This window comes from Petaurus breviceps, unplaced genomic scaffold (genome assembly GCF_028583685.1).
Source record: "Petaurus breviceps papuanus isolate PSGF00001 unplaced genomic scaffold, PetGlider_PUasm1.0 90925, whole genome shotgun sequence".
Lineage (NCBI taxonomy): Eukaryota > Metazoa > Chordata > Mammalia > Diprotodontia > Petauridae > Petaurus > Petaurus breviceps.
This window is the reverse complement of record NW_027187380.1, coordinates 22,710,438-22,732,349: the sequence shown is the minus strand read 5'-3', so window position 1 is coordinate 22,732,349 and position 21,912 is coordinate 22,710,438. Positions and strand designations below refer to the sequence as shown.

Here is a 21,912-nt window from a genome sequence, read left to right as displayed (position 1 = left end):
GAATATCCTATCTTTTGCAAAATGCCAAAGAGTCCTGATAGTCTATGATCTCAATATTTCATAGATTGTTTGAAAATTCAATTTAGTGACCTTCCTTTTCTATCCAGTCTCCACAGTTCCACTGTCTTTTCTACTAAGGTACTACTCAGTGGTAGAGAAAGTTAGAGGTTCATGGTCAAAGGTCAGTTTCCCTCTAGCTACCACCAGGGCTTGAAATTTCCAACCATTAGAAACATTCCTTTGGGTTAACGTGTCATTTCCAGAAAGCTCCTCTTTAAGTACAAATATGTTGAACTTACAATTAAGATGTGAAAGGTTGCAGAGAAGCTCAGAAAATATCTGAGAAAGCCCTAGGAAAAACCAATGAAAAAGAAAATAAAAAAAGAAAGAAAGGTGAAATCCTCCAATTCAGAATTGCATAAAAAGAGTCAGAAGCTGGACAAGATGTGCTAATAGGTGGCACTGGAGAAGTAGGAGGAAACTTAGGTAAATAGGAAAGATTGAAGTTGGGAGAGGAAAAGAAGGGTCTTGCTAGGAAAGCCAGTGTGAACCTTGATAACTGGGTATAAAGCAGAGCTAGGGAGGGTAGTTGAACCAGATAGGCTAACACAAACTATTACAAATAGATGTAAAGTCAGCCAAAGCTCTGAACAAGGGGGCCACAAGCCAGTGCAAGCTCTAGTAAACAGAGACCAGAGACTGGAAAAAGTAGGACTGATTCAGCAGTGGTGCCAACTTCAAGGTGATTGCACAAGAGGCCTGAGACTAACATCATCTCCAATATCTCACTGGAGCTTGTCAGTTCCATAGTAAGAGATGAACCCAATCTCAGATTTGGGATCTTGTAGAAGACAACAGAATCCTGTCAAAGCTAACATCTGCTGTAGATAACCAGGAGACCAAGACAGAAGGCAGGTGTAGACCATACATATTCTCTGAGTTCTTATCCTGACTTTTTAAATTAATGTTAAGGTGAGTGCCTAGAGCATAGCTGCTAACCCTCCTTTTTAGGTTTCTAAGTATAATCCTGAGAAGTTGATTCAAGTCCCATTGGCTTGAATCTCTGGTTCTCAAACAGCGTTACTATTTTATAAGGATTCACAGGGTATAATGAAATTTTCTCAAGGAATAATAATAGACTTCCTGCCCTATGCTTATTGTTACTATTACTTTTGTAAAGCATACCTTTTTTTTAGTGGGGGGAAGATTGATGGGTTATACTGATAAATTTTTAAATGAAGGAAAGAGTATCAATGAATCATTAAAGAAAATAAAGGGGCCAGGAGAAGGATCAGGAAAGACAAAAGCTGGTAAGTACTGGGATTGCCATGTAAAATTTGAAATATAACATTAAAAAATACACCCTACAGTTTCATATGAAGTCCTTTTTTGAGTGAATTTAGCCTTAAAAAAGTGATAGTGTAACACTGTGCCTACCTATTACAGAAACCATTCAAGGAAAAAAGTAGTCATGTTCACTGGACTAGCCAAGTCTGGAAGTGATAACAGATCTGTCTAAAATGGCAGCACTTGTGAATATTACTATCTCCAAATCAATAGCAGCATTTCTTCCTCCTTGCTAGTTGCTTCCTTAGCTAGGTGCATTAGCAGATTTTGTTATGCAATTGTTTCAGTCATGTCTGACTTTTCATGACCCTATTTGAGGTCTTCTTGGTAAAGAACTCTCTGGAGTGGCTTGCCATTTTCTTCTCCAGATGAGGAAACTGAGGCAAAGAGGGAGAAGTGACTTGACCAGGGTGACACAACTAGTAATTGTCTGAGGTCAGAGTTTAATTCAGGAAGGTGAGTTTTCCTGATTCCAGGTCTGGAGTGCTATCCACTGTGCCCCTAGTTGCCCCATGAGCAGATTAGCTTCTTTGTTAATCTAGTTGGTATTCTGAAAACAATTTACCTGAAGACAATGGTATAATGCTTATCAATTTGAAGATGATACAAAGCTGAAAGGATAGTCAGAATGTTGGAGGACAGAAACAAAACCTTGGGAAAATGATTAAATATTTTAAGGTTAATATATAGAAGAGGGATTATACTTGTTCTGCTTGACTCCTTAGGGCAGAACTTGACCAATGAGTAGAAATGATAGAGAAGTAGATGTGAGTTCAATACCAAGAAAAAAAGAAACTACTTCCTAATAAGAGAAGCTATCCAAAAATGAAATCATTTGCTTTGCGAGTTCCCAGTCTTTGTATATCTTTAAGTGGATGGTGCCAGGAATGTTATAAAGGGTATTTGTAATTGAGGTGTGGGTTGAACTAGGTAGTTTCTAAGGTTTCTTACAACTCCGAGGCTCTCTGATTCTGTGCTTATACAAGTTAGAGGGACTTTTATCTAAAGGAATCCTATAGTTCCTCTTTTTGTAACAATTATTTGCTTTATGCATTTGTATTTTTAATGTATAGGTTTTCTTCAATGTAGAATCCAGGTGTATCAATTACCCTTCTCTCAATTTCTAAATGCCCATCGATTTCATGGTACCCTTTTCTTTACAGACTTGAATATTAAAAAGTTGATTGAAAAGTTTTTCAGAGTTGCTGTTCTAAAGACATGCCAGTGAACATATGGGAGGGAAAGCCAATTTTGAGATTCCCTTTAATCATTTCATGTCATTAGATCTTACTGTTTTAACTATTGGGGGGAATAAAGGTGTTTTCATTTGGGTCACTGATTTCTCAGTTTTGTTGTTGCTGTCTTCTTCAATACTCAGATCTTCAGAAGATAAGTGAAAATCTTCCTGCCCTTGGTCTAGAGTAGGGGAGAATCTCAGGTACTCCATCTGGGTATTTATGGGCAGGTCCTGAGGCAGCATCAGTCTTCGCATCTCCTAGAAAGGAGAAAATGATCAAGATTCTTCAATTGGAACAATGAACCAGGAAAGGTCTAGGCAGCCTCTCCCCAGGAACACTGTGATATGTGACTGCTGACAGTAGAGGGCTTCTGTACCTGAAGAAAGTAGAAAGTCATAGAGCCCGCAGGCTCGAGTTTATTGCCTATTAAAATTTTTATGTCCTCATTTTAAAGACTTGCCTAACTATATCCAGGCCCATAGTAGTATGGGTTAAGAAGTTTTGAATACCAAATAAGGCTGTTAAAATGGGACAGATCGCCCAAGTTCTTTCATTTAATTGGAGTTTTTTTTTGTTTCTTAATGCAATAACTAGATTAAAAGCTGGGTTAGAATTCAGTTTTGCTACTTACTCCCTGGGTTATCTTGGGAAAGGTCCTTTCTGGACTTCAGTTTGCTCATCTTTAAAATTGGTGTGAGACCTTTCCATATTGAAATCCTATGAAACATTGGCTTGAAATAGATGAAGTTGAAATATATATTTAAATACAGACCTGTTTGTTGCTACAAGTTGGAACTTGTAGTTTGTTAGCATGTGGGCAACACCCTCCCTGCTTTGAAGGGGAAGTCAATTTATAGAACAGCACATCTGAATGATTAATGTAATATTCAACCAGATTTTGGTAGACAGGGGGGAGTGGACAACTGCTTGATGTGACGGGAGTGACAGAGGTTGGTTTTATCTAGCTATTAAAGACTGAGAAGCACCATCTAGATCACAATATTACTGTCATGGTTGAAATTATTCTACGGTGATGAACTTCTGGGCAGCTGTTGGAATTAGGCTCGCAAAGGACGAGGTTATTTGGATAGTTTGTCCATTCTTCCCCTTTCCCTTACTAACATTATCCTGACTCATTTGCCCTAGGCACCCCACTAAAAGTCATGGGCAACATTATTTTGCTCTCATCCCCACCAGTCCCTGAACTGCTGGTGGGATATTCTTGGCCTTTATATCATTCTTTCTACCTTTGATCCAATCTCTGATGAGGGGTGGCACTTCTCCTTGTTAAGACCAGTGCCTCTGCTTGTGCCTTTTATCTTCTCTCCTTCCATTAATCAATCAATAAGCAATCATTTATTAAATTCCAACTACAAATCAGGACTTAAACTAAGTGATGGGAGCACAAAGTCAAAAAGTGAAATAGTCTCTGACCTTAAAAAGCTTATATTCTTTTGGGGAAGAAATCTATACCTATAAGTACATAGAAAATATATACCAAAAAAAATGGTAATTTCTTTTCTTTTTTCTTTTTTGGCGGGAAGCACTAGCACTTGGGGAATCAGAACAAGTCTCAAGTCAGAGGCGCTCTTCATCTTTTTTTTTTCCTTTGGAGGGGAGAAGGTAAGGCAATTGGGGTTAAGTGACTTGCCCAAAGGCACACAGCTATTAAGTATATAAAGTGTCTGAGGTCAGATTTGAACTCAGGTCCTCCTGACTCCAGAGCTGTAGCTCTATTCACTGTGCCGCCTAGCTGCCCCTGCTCTTCCGCTCTTTCTGCTTGGAAATCTGGGATTCTAAGCAGTGGGGGGTAAGAAGGAAGTGCATTCCAGGAATGAGGCAAAGACATGGAGTTGGGAAATGGAATTTTGTGTGTGAGGAACAGGAAAACCAATTTGATTGGACCATATAGTGAAAGGGAGTAATGTATAATAATCCTGAAAAGGTAGTTTGAAGTTGGGTGTAAAGGGCATAAAATGACAAAAAAAAAGGAGTTTCCATATGATACTGGAGGAAACTGGGAGTTTATTAAGCACGGGACTGACACGGACAGATCAGTGCTTTGGCAGCTATGTGGACAATGAATTAAAGAGGGGACAGACAAGGCACCTAAACTTGGGTGATGGCCATGTTAGAGTGTGAGTGGAGAAAATTAATGAGACCTGGTAACTAATTGATACAGAGGGTGAGGGACAAGAATTAAAGGTGACTCTGAGGTTCTGGCCTTTGGTGACTGGAAAAAGAGGAGTGCCCTGGATAGGGAAGTGAGGAAGGATAGATTTGAGGGAAAGATTGTGAGTTCTTTTTTGGATACATTTAATTTAACATTGGGTTTGAAATGTTTAATTGAAAGTTGGTGATATGGGACTGAAACTCAGGAAAGATTAGTACTGGAGTCACATTGGGAGCTTATGAGGTTTTGATGAAAGTATAAAGAGAGAACAAGAGAGAGTCTAGGACTGGAACCTAAGGATATACCCACAGGAGAGCAGAATATTGATGAGGATTAGTAAAAGAGAATGAGAAGGAACTCTCTCCTCTCATATTAAATGTTTATCTATTAACCTACATCAGATTGCATGCTACCATGGAGTGGGGAGGTAAAAGAGGGAGGGGCAGAAAATTTGAAACTCAAAAACTTGTGGAACTGAATGTGGTAAACTAAAAGTAAACAAATTTAAAAGAAAAAAATGTTCATCTACTGTCTTTTTCCCTGTTGCCTGCAAACATGGCCAGGTTGCTATTGTACTAAATTTCTTCTCCCTTTTATAGTTAAAAAAGCAAAGAAACAAATAAATTAGAAAATACTATCTACCCTTAATGTCTCCATTTCCTTTATCTCACTCACTTCACCATGTTTTTCAATTTGGCTTCAGAATTCACCACTAGATTGAAATGGTTTCCTCCAACCATCTTCTCTTTGCTAAATCAAATGGCCTTTTCCCAGTTTCTTGGCCTTCTTGATCTCTTTAAATCTTTGATGCAATTAACCACCCCTTCCTCTCTCTTCACACTTGGCTTTCATAACACTGCTCCTATCTGACAGTTCCTGCACATGTATCATTACAGGCACTAGTTCCAGTTTACTTTTTTAGACACATTTCACGTAGCTACCCAGCATGTATTCTGTACTGTAGGAAGACTGATCTACCTGCCGTTTACCAGACTAGGAACTCCATCTCTTGCCTTTATGCCTTTGCAAAGTCTTGGAACATACTCCTTCCTCACCTTCATGTCTTGGAATGCTTCCTTACAATCCTGCATAACTACGTCTTAGGGCAAATCTTTCCTTATCTCCCTTATTCTTCCACATAGTGCACATGTGCTATATCCCCCATAAGTTCCTTTGGGGAAAGGACTTGTTTTGCTGTGTTATACTATATTTTGTGTTACATCCAGAAATTAGAGCAATGTCTGGTACATGGTAAACATTTAAGAAATGCTTATTGATTGACTGTTATATTTTTGGCATCCCTAACCTCCCTGAGGTGTGCCTTCCACAAAGCAGATGTTTATACATACTTGTTGATTTCATCCTTTTAAATAATTGGGGCAGCTGGATGGTTTAGTGAATAGAACACTGGCCATGTAGTTAGGAGGACTGAGTTCAAATCTTACCTCAGATATTTACTAGCTGTGTTAGCCTGGGAAATTCGCTTAACACTGACTATTTGAAAACAAAAAGGGACGGTATGATATTGTGTCCACTCATTCAAGAAAAAAAAAGAGAAAGAACATGCTCACTGGAGTGGCCAGGGCCTGGAAGGGAGAACAGATCTTTCCAAACTGGCAGCACTTGTGAACATTAATATCTCCAAATCGACAGCGACGTTCTTTCCTTCCATGTAGTCGCTTCCCCAGTTTTGAGTCCATATAGTGTTTAAAAGGACCCTGCCATACCAAGTAGAAAAGAAATGAATGAACATTCACAGAGTTTTAATACATTGACAGAAAAAAATGAATGAATACCAAACAGTCTGGCTACTCTCTGCTCCATTCTATGAGGTACTTCTTATGTCCCATGCCCAGTATCTGATTCTCTTATTGTCCAGAAGAAGTAATTGGTTGAGATACTCTGTCCCATTTTACAGATGGAACCATGGTGCAAAGGAAATAGCATGCTTGACTGGTAGTTGGGAGACCAGAATTATAATTCCAGCTTTGCTATTAATTTATCATGAGACCTTGGAGAAGTTATTTCATCTTTTTAGGATTCAATTTCCCTCATCTTTAAAATGGGAGAAGGGAGTTGAACTAGAATGTTTCTAAGGTCTCATTTTGTTCTGATATTCTATGGTTCTGTGAATAGAAGAGAAACTAAGTCTGGGATGGGTCCTGCAGGTAAGGAAGGGAAGAGATGACCTGGCTTTGTAAACTTTAATGTGTTGTGTAGAATGAATTATCATGATTATTAGCCAACCTAAAGAGCCTGAAGTCTTATCTCATTACTTATATAAAGAACAAGGAGTTAAATATTTCCACTTTGGTTCTATAGCCAAAGAAACCTATGCTCAGAATAATTCCCCTGATTTCTCCTGGCCCAATAATGCCACCTCCAGAGTGCCACAGATAGGAGCAGAGAAAAGTGGGAGATGGGGCTTGTCAAGTGATGCCAGAAACCTGTCCCCATGGTTGAGCCTGCTCTTTGAAACAAGCTTCATTATTTACATATGTGACAGTTGGATGAGAAGGTACTCAATAATTCCTAAAGTCCCTTCCTGACTGAAAGTCAGTTACAATCCTATGAACCATTTACCATTTTGTATAGGGACTGTCACATGTATTAGTAGGGGAAGTACCCATAATGACAAAATTATGGGCCACTGAGGTACTAGAGAAGTGGAAGAATCAGAACTTTAATCTTATTCTTATGATTTTAAACCCACTATTGTTTCCAACTAAACTACCACAGAGAATTCACAGAACTTTCCTGGTAAAGCCCTACTCAATGCAAGATAGGGACAATATGGTATAATAGATATTGGATTGGATTTAAAGTCAGAAGGCTTGGTTTCAAATCTCAGCCTTGCTATTTTCCAAATTGTGTGACCTTGGACAAGTCATTATCTCTCTGGGCCTCAGTTTCCTCATCTGTAAAATGAGATTGGACCTTTAAAGTTACTTTTAACCAATAATTACATTGACGTATTGTTGTACCAAAAAAGCTAGTTTGTCCCCTCAATCAGGACAAAACCATAGTCTATCACAATTTATAGCTTTTTCTGTGGGAATGAAGGAGGTCTGATCTTTCTGTGTCCCTCTAGCGCTTTTTATTCTGGTTTCAGAGATGAACAAAGTCACAGGATTTGAGAGTCAGAAGGAATTTTAGTGGCCATAAGAAAAGGAATGCCAACTATGACATACTGGCATGTAGTCATGTTGGCTCTACCTGAAGATCTCTAAGGAGAGGGAACCTACCCTCTCCCTAGGAAGTCCATTTCACTTTTGGAAAATTTGGGCTGTTAGGAAGATTTTGCTGATGTCAAGCTTAAACTCGAATCTTTTTTTTTCTTTTTTAAAAAAATACTTCTACATTTATTTTATTACATATTTCTAAATTAAATGCAAAATTTTGACATTAACTTAAAAAAAATGTTTAGTTCTAAGTTTTCTTCCTCCCTTTTACCCCTTTTCACTCTTTGAGAAGACAAGCAATACAATATTGATTATGCATGTGAAGTCATATAAAGCCATATTGCAACAGAACACACACATACACAAAGTTTTTAAGTATGCTTCAATCTGTACTCAGAGTTCATCAATTCTCTCTCTGGAGGTGTATAGTGTTTTTTCATTATAGGTCTTTTGGAATTGTCTTGGAATTGTTCAGAACTTTAGCTAAGTTTTTCATATTTGATCATCTTTACAATATTACTGTTACTGTTTACAATGTTCTTTTGGTTCAGCTCACTTCACTTTGCATCGGTTCATATAAGTCTCCCCAGGTTTTTCTGAAACTATCCTGCTCATCCTTTCTTATAGTACGATAGTATTCCACCACAATTACGTATCAAGATTTATACATATAGTTCCCAAGTGATGAGCACCCCCTCAATTTCTTAATTTGGTCTCTTTTTAAGTTCTACTCATTGCTTCTGGTTCTAGAACCTTCTGAGATCAAATAGACCAAGTCTAATCTTTTATGATAATGACAACCCTTCAAATAATTGAATACAATGATCATGTCCCTCCTTGAATCTTCTCTTCTCCAGGTATGTTGTCTCACTGGTGTCATTATCTTTAACAAAATTCCTATTTCCATGCTTTTTTTCTCTGACACACCTGTTCTTTAGAACACAATTACTTAGATTTTAATTAATTTTTAAATCTCTGCTTCAATAGCCCTTTATTGAGTGTAATTTTAATTGCACTATGATCTGAAAAGGGTAAATTTATTATTTCTCCTTTTAGGCACTTGTTTGTGCAGTTTTTGTGTCCTACTATGTGATCAATTGTGTGTATGTGTTTGTGAAGGTGCTATGTATAGCTAAGGAAAAAAAAGATATTTTTCTTTCTATTGCCATTCAATTTTCTCCAGAGCTCTAAAATATCTAACTTTTCTAAAACTCCATTCATCTCTTTTAACTTTTAAAAAATATTTGTTTTGTGACTAGATTTATCTAACTCACAGAGAAAAAAGTTGAAGTCTCCACTAGTATGGTTTTATGGTTTATTTCTTCCTGTCACTCCTTTAACTTTTCCTTTAAGAACTTGGATGCTGTAGTTTTTGGTGCTATATTATTATATTATTTCATGTCTATGGTGCCTTATAGCAAGATGTACTTTCCCTGCTTATTTCTTTTAATTAGGTCTGTTTTTGCTTTGGCTTTTTCTGAGATCATAATTTCTACTTCTGCTTTAAAAAAAAAACTTTATAGATTCTGTTCCAGCTATTTAATTGAACTCTTTGTGTGTATCTCTGTTTCAAGGGTGTTTCTTGTAAGCAACATATTGGATTCTGGTTTCTAATCCATTATGGTATTCAATTACATTTTATGGATAAATTTATCCCATTCACATTCAGAATTATGATTACTAACTGTCTACTTCCTTTTATCCTATTTTCTTCTGTTTTGACCTTTTATTTATCTTTTTACCTCAACAGTCATATTTACTCCTGATCACACCACTGCCCTTCCTTTTATTACCCTCCCTTTTTCTTCTCCCCTTCCTCTCCTACTCCTCTGTTGGGTAAGCTAGATTTCTATACCCAATTGAGAGAGAGAGAGAGAGAGAGAGAGAGAGAGAGAGAGAGAGAGAGAGTGTATGTATGTATTCTTCTCTCTTTGGAGCAATTCAGATGAGAGTGAGATTCAACTGTTGCCCACCCCCCTCTCACCATTTCCTTTCCACTGTAAAAGCTCTTCCTTGCCTGCCTCTTTTATGTAAAATAAATTTCCTCATTTTTCTTTTCCATTCGCCCTTTCCCCAGTGCTTTCTCTTTCTCACCCATCCATTTTTTTTAGATCATTCCAACATAACTGACTTATTCTTGTCCCCACGGTCTATGTAGAGTGTTTCTAACTGCCTTAACAATGACAAAGTTCTTAAGAATTATGTGCATCATCTTTACATATAGGAATGTAAACAATTTAACCTTACCGAAAATCCCTTATGATTTCTCTTTCATATTGATCTTTTTTAGCTTCTCTACAGTCTTGTAGTTGACAGTCAAATTTTCTATTTAACTCTGTTTTTTTTTTTAATCAGGAGTGTTTGAAAGTCTACTATTTTATTAAATATTTATTCCCCCCTCCCCGAAGGATTATACTCAGTTTTGGGGGGGTATATTATTCTTGGTTATAATCCTATCTCCTTTGCCTTCCAGAATATCATATCTAAGACCCCTGCTTCTTTAATGAGATAACTGCTAAATCTTGTTTGATCCTTAGTGGTATTGGATTTTTTTTCTAGCTGCTTGAAAGTATTTTCTTTTCCCCCAAGGAACTAGGAAATTTGGCTAATCCCATTCCTGGGACTTTTCATTTTGAAATTTATTTTAGGAGGTGATCAGTGTATTGCCCACCTTATATGGGCATCAGGAGTGTGTTAGGACAGAATAATTGTCTCATTTCTTTCAACCTCTCCACTATAATGAATGACAGCCACCTCACCTTGTCCAGAATGATTCTAGACTAATGACAGAATTCTGGTCAGTTCTCCATTAGCAAAGGGTTAGTGGTGATAGGGGATGTCTTCAAGATTCACCTCATGTATTCTGAAACTGTTGGCTAATCGGGGAGGCAGTTCCCAGTTTTGTCCTCCAACCCTTTGGGAGTCTGAATTTAAAGAGGTCAGTTGTGAATGAATAGTTCCCAGCTGGGCTGGTAACTTCCAATCTGTTTCAAGAAAGAAAGGGAGACACAGGAAGTTAATTCAAGAGCCACATATAGAGTATTCTCTTTCTCCTAAGACCAACTCAAGGACTAAGCCTGAATTCTTTATTGTTAATCCAATAGTACAACTACAAAAAAACTTGTGCAACTAAGCAGAAAGTAGGTTCCCTCCAAACCTGAGCCAAGGACTATATTTTTGTTAGGAGATAAATTACATCTATTTGTTGCCATGATTTGATTTTCTGGCAACTGCTAGAATTTGACAAACATTATTGGGTGCTTTGCCAAGCTGTGTTACTGGTTTCTGGGATACTAGTATAAATGGGCAATTATCCAGCTCTTACTACATGTATTTGTATGGATTCTCTTTCTTAGGAATGTAATTAAGAAGGGATTGTAAAGGCCACGCCTTCCCCAATATAGTTGAATTCAACTAAGAGTTAAATTATTTGTTCCACTACATCATTTGCATTTTTATAAAATAATAACTTTACCCTTTACACCTCTCTTATTCCAATATAAAGGCTGTCTTTTGAGTACATTTAATTCTTATGTGATAAAATGGTAAGGAAAATCCTCAGTTCATCTCAAGCAATTTCAAAAAGTTTGTCAGATTATCTTAGAATCTGGGGGTTAGAAGGGAATATTCAATTCACATCTTCAGAGGTTATTACAGGTAAACCAACCCATATAATTGAGACTCTTCCATCTTTAAAATGTCCAGAGAAGATGATTCTACTCCTTTTCCCCTACCCCCTACTAACCTATTCCAGTGCTGGTCATACTCTAGTGGCATCAGAAAATGATAACTTATCCTTAACCTAATTGCCTCATGTTGCTATTTAGATCCATTAACTTTGTTGTTGTTTTGCTCTTGTATTTTGACTAAAAATCAGCAGAAGTGGAAGGCAGAGAGAAAAGCATATACATCTTAAAAAAAAAAAAAAACTTGCAAAGTCTCTTTGCATTTATTTCCCTTGGATGGGATCTGATGTCACAGAAGGCCAGGGGATTAGCCCCTGAGTGGGTCCAGCAAAGCAGGATCTCTTTTTCCATCAGTTCTCTTTTTCCAGTGTATAACTTCCCAGGGCTTGAAAATGGAGAATAGTGCAAATATGCAAGCATTTTTCCAGGAGTGGGAAAATTTGGGGTGGGAAAAAGAACATTAAATCAAAATGACTCTGCAGGGATGTCCATAAGTATCACATCAGTTAGTGGTGGAAGGATATTTTTTGGGGTAGGTGGATATGTTGAGTTTTGGGAAGATCCTTGCTCAAAATTAGCATATCCCAATTCTTTTGCACATAGTAGGCATTCGATGACTATTTGATAAGTGAACAAATGAGAGCAAGAACTAAGTGTATTATTCTGTTTGTTTAGATTTAGATATTCCAGTTCTAAATGTCATATTGTATTGTATTTTAGTCCTAATAAATATTTGTTCTTTCAGAAGCAAGTGATACTCTCAACTAGAATGTAACAGCACACACACATCAATATCTCTTAAACAACTGCCATTTTATTCCTCAACATTTTTTAAAATTGGAATTTGAGTACTTCAGGCTTGCCAAAGCCTCAATTACTCTAATGAGGTCTCATTTCCTGAAGTAGTTGGCGATTTGTCAAGCTAAAGTTAGTGACTTTGCAGCAGGTGGGAATGAAAGTGTATTCCCTAAATCCTTTCTAATCTACAGAGAGCCTGTCTTTTTTCTTATGATGCTGAGACTATGCCTTCTTTTAGGTATGTATGATGAGAGAGGAAGAGGTAGGATAAAGTGGTGGAAAGACCATGGGAGACAGTGGTCCTGCTGTATTTACTTCCTGTCAAATCGCACATTTATTATAATCACATTTTGGGAAGTACATTGACAAGCTAGAGCTTGTCAATCAAATTTTAAGCATTTATTAAGCTCCTACTAGGCACCATGGGCAGCTAGGTGATGCAGTGGATAAAGTACCATCCCTGGAGTCAGAAAGACTCATCTTTCTGAGTTCAGATCTAGCCTCAGACACATACTAACTGTGTAATCATGGACAAAGCACTTAACCCTATTTGTCTCAGTTTCCTCATTTGTAAAATGAGTTGGAGAAGGAAATGGCAAACTACTTCAGCAGTTTTGCTAAGAAAACTCCAAATAAAGAGTTGGACATGACTGAAAGGATTGAACAACAACAAGCATTGTATTAGACACCAGTGTTACAAATGCAAAAATGAAGCCATGCTTTCTAAAGGAAGATCATGAAGATAGGGCATCATCTAGAAACCATGCCAAACCTGGAGATGAGAAGACTTTGAGTCTATATGATTGATATTTATAAAATATTTGTAGGATTATCATGTGGAAGAGAGAGTAGATTTTATTTTAGTTCTAGAAGGCAGAGCCAGGACCAATAGTGTAATGGGAATGTAAATTTTAAAGATCTTCCTTGCCACTAGGCTAAAGTGCACCTGGAGCCTGGGGTGGGAGGCTTGTTTTTCAGTAGATACTTTTTCATTGGCCAGTGGGCCAATAAGGTTGTTACATTCTCTGAGCCAAGAGAAGGCTATATAAACCCTGATGTGTAGCTTTGTTTTGGGGCTCACTTTGAGAAGTGGTCTGTGATTTGATCAGATGAAACTCTGGGAAGCTGGTTGTTGAGAGCCCCCCCCCCAGCCTTGAAAAAACCCAGATGTTGATTTGGTATGGATGTAATGGTCGGACAGTTTGGAAACTGTCTACTTGATCTGTTTCTGTCTTGATAATTCTGTCTGTATATTCTGAAGTTCGGGGTGCTGACCTTTTTCCCCTGAACTAGGTAAATGATACATATGTTCGACTGATTAAAGTAAGCTTGTTAACCCATTTTGAGTTGCTTTCCTTTATCAAAGCAGATCCAAGAACCTGTGTTGGCAAGGACCCTGGGGACGCTGGGGTGCTTGCTGCTACAAATAGGTAAAAGTTACAGGGAGGCAGATTCTTAAGAGTATAGAAATGTGCAATGCCAGAAAGGACCTTAGAGATCATCTAATTCAACTTCTTTATTTTACAGGTGATGAATTTGAAATCCAGAGAAATTTAGTGAATTGTTCAAATTTACATAATGTTTTGATGGCTAAGTGGTTCCAGAACCATTATCTTCTGACTACTAGTCTTGTGTTATTTTCATTATGACACCTTGTATTTTCCTCTTAACTTTGTTATTAGACACAACACATGAGCAGTTGAAGCTATCCAACAATGGAATTGATTGTCTTCTTAGGTAAAAGGTTCCCTTTTACTGAAAGTATTCAAGAAGATTAATATCTCTCTAGGATACTGTAAAAAAGATTCTCCATATGTTGGGCAGGAGGTTGAATTATATAATCTCTAAGTTCTCCTCTAATTTTAAGAATCTATGAAGGACAGAAACAGGGGTAGAACCAGGGGCGTGCTGGAGCTATCTTTAATTAGGTTCAGCCCAGTGCTCTAGCCTGTCAAGACCCTCTTGGATCTCAGGTCTCTTATTCAGTATTTCAGTACTCCCTTCCAGCTTGCTGTTGTTTATAAATGTAATGATTTTTTCATATGCCTTTACCGAAGTCATTGATCAAAATGTCAAATAGCACAGGACCAAGAAACTTGGAGGAACTTTACTAGGGACCTCCTACTACAAAACCATTAAAAATTATTTTTTCAATCTGACCAATCCACTAGCATCAAATCCACCTAATTAAATTATCCTCGAATCCATAGGGTCCCATCTTCTTAACAATAATAGTATTGAGATACTTTATTGAAAACTTTGCAAAAATCTAGGTAAACCATATTCACATTATCTCCCTACTATTAGTATCTACTACCATTATTGACTAGTTTAGTAATCTTGCAAAAAAGGAAATAGTGCTAATCTGAAGTCATGATGGCTCCTTATAATCATGGCTTCCTTTTCTAGATGTTCATCAACCCTCCCTTTACTGATTCGTTCTAAGATTTTACCATTAGTAAAAGTCAAAGTCATTGGCTTTTGGTTGGTGACTCTATTCTCTCTCTCTCTTTTAAAAATGGGAATAGTTCCCTTTCTCCATTTTTGGTGATCTCCTATTTTCCAAGATCTTTCAACTCTCTTTGACAATGGGTCAGAAATCACATCTGCCATTTTCCCCTCATATTTGCAAATATAGTGTATCTGGGCCAGGTGTGTGAATTCATCCAGTGAAGCTTTGTTAGTATCTCCTTACTTTTCTTGGGTATCAACTCCTTAGCTTTTTTGTTTTGTCATCTCTACTACACAGGACTTTCTGTTTGGCAATGGAAACAGAAGTAAGAATTGAAAAATTGACTTCATCTCTCTTGTTGGTTATCATCTTTTCATCTACCTCACCAAAAGCCTTTATCTCTTCTTTGAACTTCTCTTTTCTCCCCACATAGCTAAAAATCCCTTTTTATTCTTTTTAGCTTCAGTCAACAGGCTCAGTTCACTCTAAATTTTAGCATTCCTGATGCCATTTCTTTCAGAACCATGCCACATTCATATTAATATTGGTCTTGCATCTATCTTCTCAACATTTCTTTAAAAAAGTAAATCTAAATTGTTTAGTGAGCTTTCCATGTTGCCATATCAGTCTTTTCATATAAGTCCCATATTTCCTCCTCAGTTGGAATTATTTCCCTTTGAATTTTGAGAATTTCATTCTCGAGCGTTTCCCACCTCTCCTGGGCTAATACCCTCTATAGAATTTTATTCCATGGGATCCTACCTGTCTTTTCTCTCAATCCTTTGAAATGTGCTTCCCCCAAGTTTAGATGGGTGCCAGTCTCTTCCTGAATTTTGTCTCCTTTATCTCAAATTCTGGGAATGGATGGTCATTTCCTCCCAGAATTCCCAACATTTCTACCCCACCCCAGAAACTAGTTACTTCCAATGAGAAGGGGTGGTACTAGATGTTCTCTGAGGTCTGTTCCAACTCTATGATCTATGATCCTATGTAGAGTGCTTCAGCTCTAGAGAAAAGAGTGTGGATATGTATTAATTGGAGAACTGACTTGACAATCTCATAAAATCAAGTCATGGAATATTAAAGCTTGAAGGAAATTTAGAGATGATCAAATCCAAAGGAAAACTGAGACCTAAAAAAAAGCAAGTTGGTTAACACTATATAACCAATGGCAGAACTGGAAGAACCTAGAACATATTATTCAATAATTCTTCTTGAGTGATTTCTAAGTTTTTCTCAGTAACCTCTGACTACAACCTTCAGGCACTTTCCTATGTCCCAAAGGCAGGTAGCTGAACTTGGATATAGCATTGGACCCGGAGTCAGGAAGATCTAAGTTCAAATCTGGCCTCAGATACTTACTAATTGTGAGATTCTGAGCAAGTCACTTAACCCTGTTTACCTCATTTTCCTCATCTGTAAAATGATCTGGAGAAGGAAATGGCAAACTACTCCAGTATCTTTGTCAAGAAAACCCCAAATGGAGTCATGAAGAGTAAGACATGACTGAAACATCTCAACAAGAGCAATAACTATTATTATTGTAGTTAGCAGTTTGTGTATAGTACTTTTCTATTCCATGGCAAAGAAGATGACATTCCCCTTAACTCTCCTCTTTCTTGTCTACTCCTTTCCTTTCTCTGCCTCCCTTTCCCCTTTAATTGTTTCAGTGTGCCAGAGTGAGATCATATTTTACAAACTAAGTTTGTCCACTTTTTGTTTCACATCTTTTGTCTGTACTTTTGTTTCACATCTTTTCAGAACTCATCTATTAGGTTGAGTGGGACAACAAGTGACTAAGAACAAGGAAATCCTTGTCATCCTAAGGGATGTGCTTTTCAAAATGGCATTTGAATAACTAAAAACTATGACTCCATTATTCCTTTTGAAGAAACTTTCAGAGGTGAGTTGGTGTCTATAGGATTTATTAATCCCCCTTTCCTTTTACTTTGAGTCCTTCCCTCATTTTGGAAGGTGTTGAAGTGATATTTTTCTTTTTATTAATGCTCAGAATCTCTCTTGCACAACTGGATTACTACTTCCAACTCATTACCAAGGAATTAGAAAGTCAAGTTGATGCCTATAAGTATTTTCTCATGCTCCTCTGCAAAATAGGGATGATACATAAATTTCTCCAACTATCACACAGAAACTGTTTTGATTTACTAAATTGGAATGAGAAGTTGTAATGGAAATGCAAATTTAAAGATCTTCCCTGCCCCTAGGCTAAAGTGCACCTGGAGCCCAGGGTGGGAGGCTTGTTTTTCAGTAGATACTTCTTGATTGGCCAGTGGGTTCAGAAGGTTGTTACATTCTCTGAGCCAGGAGAAGGCTATATAAGCCCTGATGTGAGGCATTGTTTTGGGGGCTCACTTTGAGAAGTGTTCTGTGATTTGATCTGGATTCTGGGAAGCCATTGTCCAGAGCCCCCCCCCGGCTTTGAAAAACCCAGATGTTGAAACCCAGATGTTGACTGGGTATGGATATAATGGTTGGAAAGTTTGGAAATCTGTCTACTTGATCTGTTTCTGTCTTGATAATTTTGTCTGTATACTTTGAAGTTCGGGGTGCTGACCTTTTTCCCCTGAACAAGGTAAACGATATATGTCTGACTGATTAAAGTAAGCTTGTTAACCCATTTTGAGTTGCTTTCCTTTATCAAAGCAGATCCAAGAACCTGTGAGCAGTCACCCTGGGGATGCTTGGGGTGCTTGCTGCTACAGAAGTTTAAAGGTAAATTAGGTAAAAAATTAGGAAAAAAAAGGTAAATTCTACTTTTACATAATTTGGAGGAAGGCAATGGAAAGAGCACTGGATTTGGAGACAGAGGACTTGAACTGAAATCCTGGCTCTTTGACTAGCTGTGTGAATGTGGGCAAATCATTCTTTGCACTTCAGTTTTTTCAATTGAAAAATGATGAGGTTGGGGGTGGGTAGGTGGCACAGTGAATAGAGCACTGGCCCTGGAGTCAGGAGGACCTGAGTTCAAATCCGACCTCAGACACTTGACACAGTTACTAGCCGTGACTTTGGGCAAGTCATTTAACCCCAATTGCCCTCCATAAAAAGAGCAAAAAAAGAAAAAAAAAACCTAAATGATGAGGTTGGAATATTTGGCCTGTAAGTTCCCTGTTAGCTCTCAATCTATGAGTTTGTGATCATTCAATGCCCTAAGAAAATATATTAGTTTGACATATTGTAGAAGATCCTACCTTTTCTATCTTCTTACACCCTGTTGTTGTTTTTTTGTTTTCAAAGAGCACCAAAGACATCACAGGGTGATATCTTGACTCATGCATGAATTGGATTTAAGTGAGACAAAGTTGGACAAAGCTGTCAGCTTCACTCCCTTTTCATAGTCATACAAGTTCAGTGGCAAGGCGAAAGTCAGGATGACTGGTGATGGCCCTGGATGCAATGAATGACTTTGGTGTCTTTGATATCTGACCAAGCTTTAAGAGATCCACAGTGCTGGATTCATCTGCCTCCACAACTGTTAGAACAAATCGTTCTTATCCACCAGTTTCATTGGGGGAAGTCTTCACATGCTTGGGGTAGACATCCTTCTAACTCACCAATGGGTTTGAGGCCTGTTGAAAGGACTAGCCTTTTGAGTGAGGGCTTGCCCAGTCTTTATCAGGGTTGCTCATCCACCTTTGGTGTCCACCTTTTAACCCACTCTCACCTGTGACTCCAAGAAACTATAGCTTGCCTAATAAAACCATCTAGGCAGACAGGCTAATCTTAGACTTTACTCCCCCTGTCCCCTCAAAACACTATGATCCAGTGACACCAGCCTACTTAATGTTCTTTGCATATAACGCTTTCTCCTGGCTCTTTGTTTTTGCTTTGACTAATCCCCATACCCAGCATACTTCCCTTTATGGCTTTCATCTTGTACTTTCCTTGGCTTCCGTTAAAACTCAGTTCAAGTTCCACTTTCTGTGTGAGTCCCTTTCCAGTTTTTCCTTAGTTGCTAGTGCCTTCTCTTCTGAGATTACCTTCCTTTATATATCTTGTGTGTATTTATTGATATATTGTCTTCCCCATTAGAATGTGAACTCCTTGAAAGTAGGGACTGTTTTAAATTTTTCTTTGAATCTCTAGAATTTAGTATGGTGATTGGCACATAGTAAGCTTAATAAATGCTTATTGAATGACGAAGTTTATGTACTCAGTCCAGAGGTCAGCAACACTTTTGCCCCAGAATGTTCTGTTAGCAATGTCTGTGGGTACCAATAGGTAGTACTGGGAATAGATGGGGAAAAGGGAAAAAGAGAAGAAAAAGGAAGTAAGAATTTATACGAAGGTAGAAGGAGAGATAAAAGACAAAGAGCAGGAAAAGAGAAAATAATAATAGGTGGAAATTGTCTGTGTTTTCAATAAAGATGACAATAAAACAATTTAATATCTAATAAAAAGAAATATATACAGTATTTGACAATTTACAAAGTATTTTCTTTCAACAACTATTTTTGGCAAGTAACGCAATAATTCCTATAGTATTAATTTTACAGATGAGGAAACTAAGGCTCAGATAGATGATGTGACTTGCCCAAGGTTACAAAGAAAGTCTGTTAAATCTGGAAATCAAGTCTAGGTATTCTAGCCCCCATTTTACTATGCCATACACCAAAAATTATTTCAATTACCATAAGAACACCCATGCCATATAGGTGGTCAGTCCCTATTGTGGAATGTACATCTTCTCATATGCACAACTTGGTCAGGTTCTTATATTTAGTGGAAGATGTACTTAGAGAGCAAAAACTGTTCAATTTGTCAGGAATAATTTGATCATGAACATTGTTTTCACTTGTGTGACTCATGAGTAGTGGTAGAAGATTTGACATGACAAGGTGGTGTCAATGGATTTGAAGTCAGAAGATCTGGGTTTGAATCCCAGCTTCCTAGTGACTTTGGGAAAATAACTTAATGTGCCTGAGTCAGTTTATTCACTGTAAAATATAGAAAAATCTGCCCTAAGTACCATATGAGATATATGTATTATAAATCATGTAGCACCATGCACTAAATCTAAAATGTTAATATTATCATGATTATTTCAAGATACCATTTGTTTGGTCTACCATCCCTTACCTACACAGTTGCACTTTCATATGTTCATTTCACAGAAAATGAGATATCTCTTCATGGAATGATCTTACCCTCCAAGTCTTTTCTTGATTCTGTTTTATGGAGGAGAATTCCTTCTTTCTGAGTTTCTGAGTCATCTTCAACCTTTGGGTTTCCTTCAGTGACCAGCATGTGATCCCACTTCTGACCATCAATTAATGGGTAACATTCAGTCACATCCTTTCCCTTCCTGTTCTCATTCCACTTATCAAAGTGATCTCTAAACATAAAGAGTTCCAGGGGAGCAAGTTATTCAGAGTGATTCAATTATTTCAAATGAATTCAAGATACAGTCAAGGCCATTTATGCCAACAATAAAATACTTGGTCTGAACCATGAATTACACAAATATTTCCTTGGTAAAGGAAATCTGGAGGGCTTGTCAAGGCTTTTCTGAGTGAGAGGGTCATGACAGGAAGAGTAAGAACACCTCTACCTTGTTTGGAACAAGTAATCAACCAGATTATCATGGGTTCCAACCCTAAAGTACCAAGAATTATTTCTTTAAAATTCATATATAGGGAACAGTCTTGATAGGGATCATTAGCCAAGGGGGATTTATATTGGGCAGAAGAGAGAAATGTTCTGAGAGCAACCATTTCATGTGGTTTAATAGCATTTTTTCCAAGGTAGGCAATATAAAGATGGGTAATGGGGGAGCAGGGATGAGGAGATTAAAAGACAAAAGAAGGATCCTCAGGTGCATCTTTTATTTTCATATGTACGACCCCCTGAAGGGAGAGAAGATTAGTCAATTTATTATGAACTTACTGAACTGGTTAAAAGCAGAAAATCTGTAGACCATTCTGCTGTGGCTATGTCTGGGATTAGTTAGGAACTCCCAGTCACATCATAGAACATAGAAGAGGAGATTATGGCTTTGCCTGAATACTTTGTGGTTAGTCTTTCTAAAGAAACTCTAAATGAGGAACATCATTAGTTTGTTTAGAAAGAAATTCATTCTTGAAGTCAAAGAAATTTGATCTAAAAACTACAATACTATTGGTGCCAATCAATTGAAAACAGTTGAAAAAGCAATTCCTGCTTAGGGAACAGGAGAGTTCTTACCAAGATCCTATTTTGATGTTAGTAGGTAGTAAGTGAGCCCTCTACACTGGATCTGTACTGACAGTGTTCCAGTCCAAATGTTTCCAATATCTGAAAATGAAAAGCTGCACCATTTTTCATTTATGAGTTCAACATAGGAATACAGAATAGAAATCAGCAGTTTCTGAAACCTCGGTGATTCTTTCTACAAGCTTTAATTTACATGGTTAATCTGTTACATGGTTGCTAGTAGCTGGAAAACTGATTGGTATTTTTCAGGGGATAAGACTTAAGCTTATAAGAAGGTCTGTTCATTAACCAACCACACAATTTCGTAGATTTTCCTAAGGCTTTGTAACACTAGCCTGAAAATGATCAAGACATGTGGGGAAATGTTAACAAAATCAAGGTTCAATAAATTTGGTATTTTACATTTTAGGATTTTGAAGTGCTTAATTAATACTCTACTTCACTGGATTCAGTTGTCTGTGAGCTTTGCTATCCATCATGTGTTAGAAGAGCCATTAAAAAATCAAGCAGGAACCCGGAGGACCTAATTAAGGGCCAGGTCAAGATGAACCATTGCATCAAGTAACTTGGGAATGTCTCTGTAAACTGTAACTTTTGGTGCCTTAAAAACAATATTAATAAAATTTTGGTTAAAATAAGTTTTAAAAATCCTTAAGTTAAATCTGCATTGGGCTCTGTCAAGGCTCCCATCTGTTTTAAATTAACTGTGTTTATTCTTCTATCCATTTCCTCCAGTTCAGCATAATCAGTTAGAAATGATTCTTCATGGGGGTGGCTAGGTGGCGCAGTGAGTAAAGCACCAGCTCTGGAGTCAGGAGGACCT

General features: G+C 37.6%; 1 protein-coding gene across 1 annotated transcript in view; it reads right to left on the bottom strand.

Moving 5' to 3' along the window:
• Window positions 1-2,614: 2,614 nt before the first annotated feature.
• LOC138152794 (cilia- and flagella-associated protein 337-like) overlaps window positions 2,615-21,912 on the bottom strand; it is a 113,366-nt gene continuing 94,068 nt past the window's right edge. Inside the window, exons 18-22 of the mRNA XM_069076868.1 lie at window positions 20,118-20,232; window positions 13,371-13,377; window positions 10,794-10,924; window positions 6,330-6,476; window positions 2,615-2,842 (exon numbers count right to left, since the gene is read on the bottom strand). Coding sequence (XP_068932969.1) covers window positions 2,615-2,842; window positions 6,330-6,476; window positions 10,794-10,924; window positions 13,371-13,377; window positions 20,118-20,232 — 628 coding nt within the window. The remainder of the gene's footprint in view (window positions 2,843-6,329; window positions 6,477-10,793; window positions 10,925-13,370; window positions 13,378-20,117; window positions 20,233-21,912) is intronic.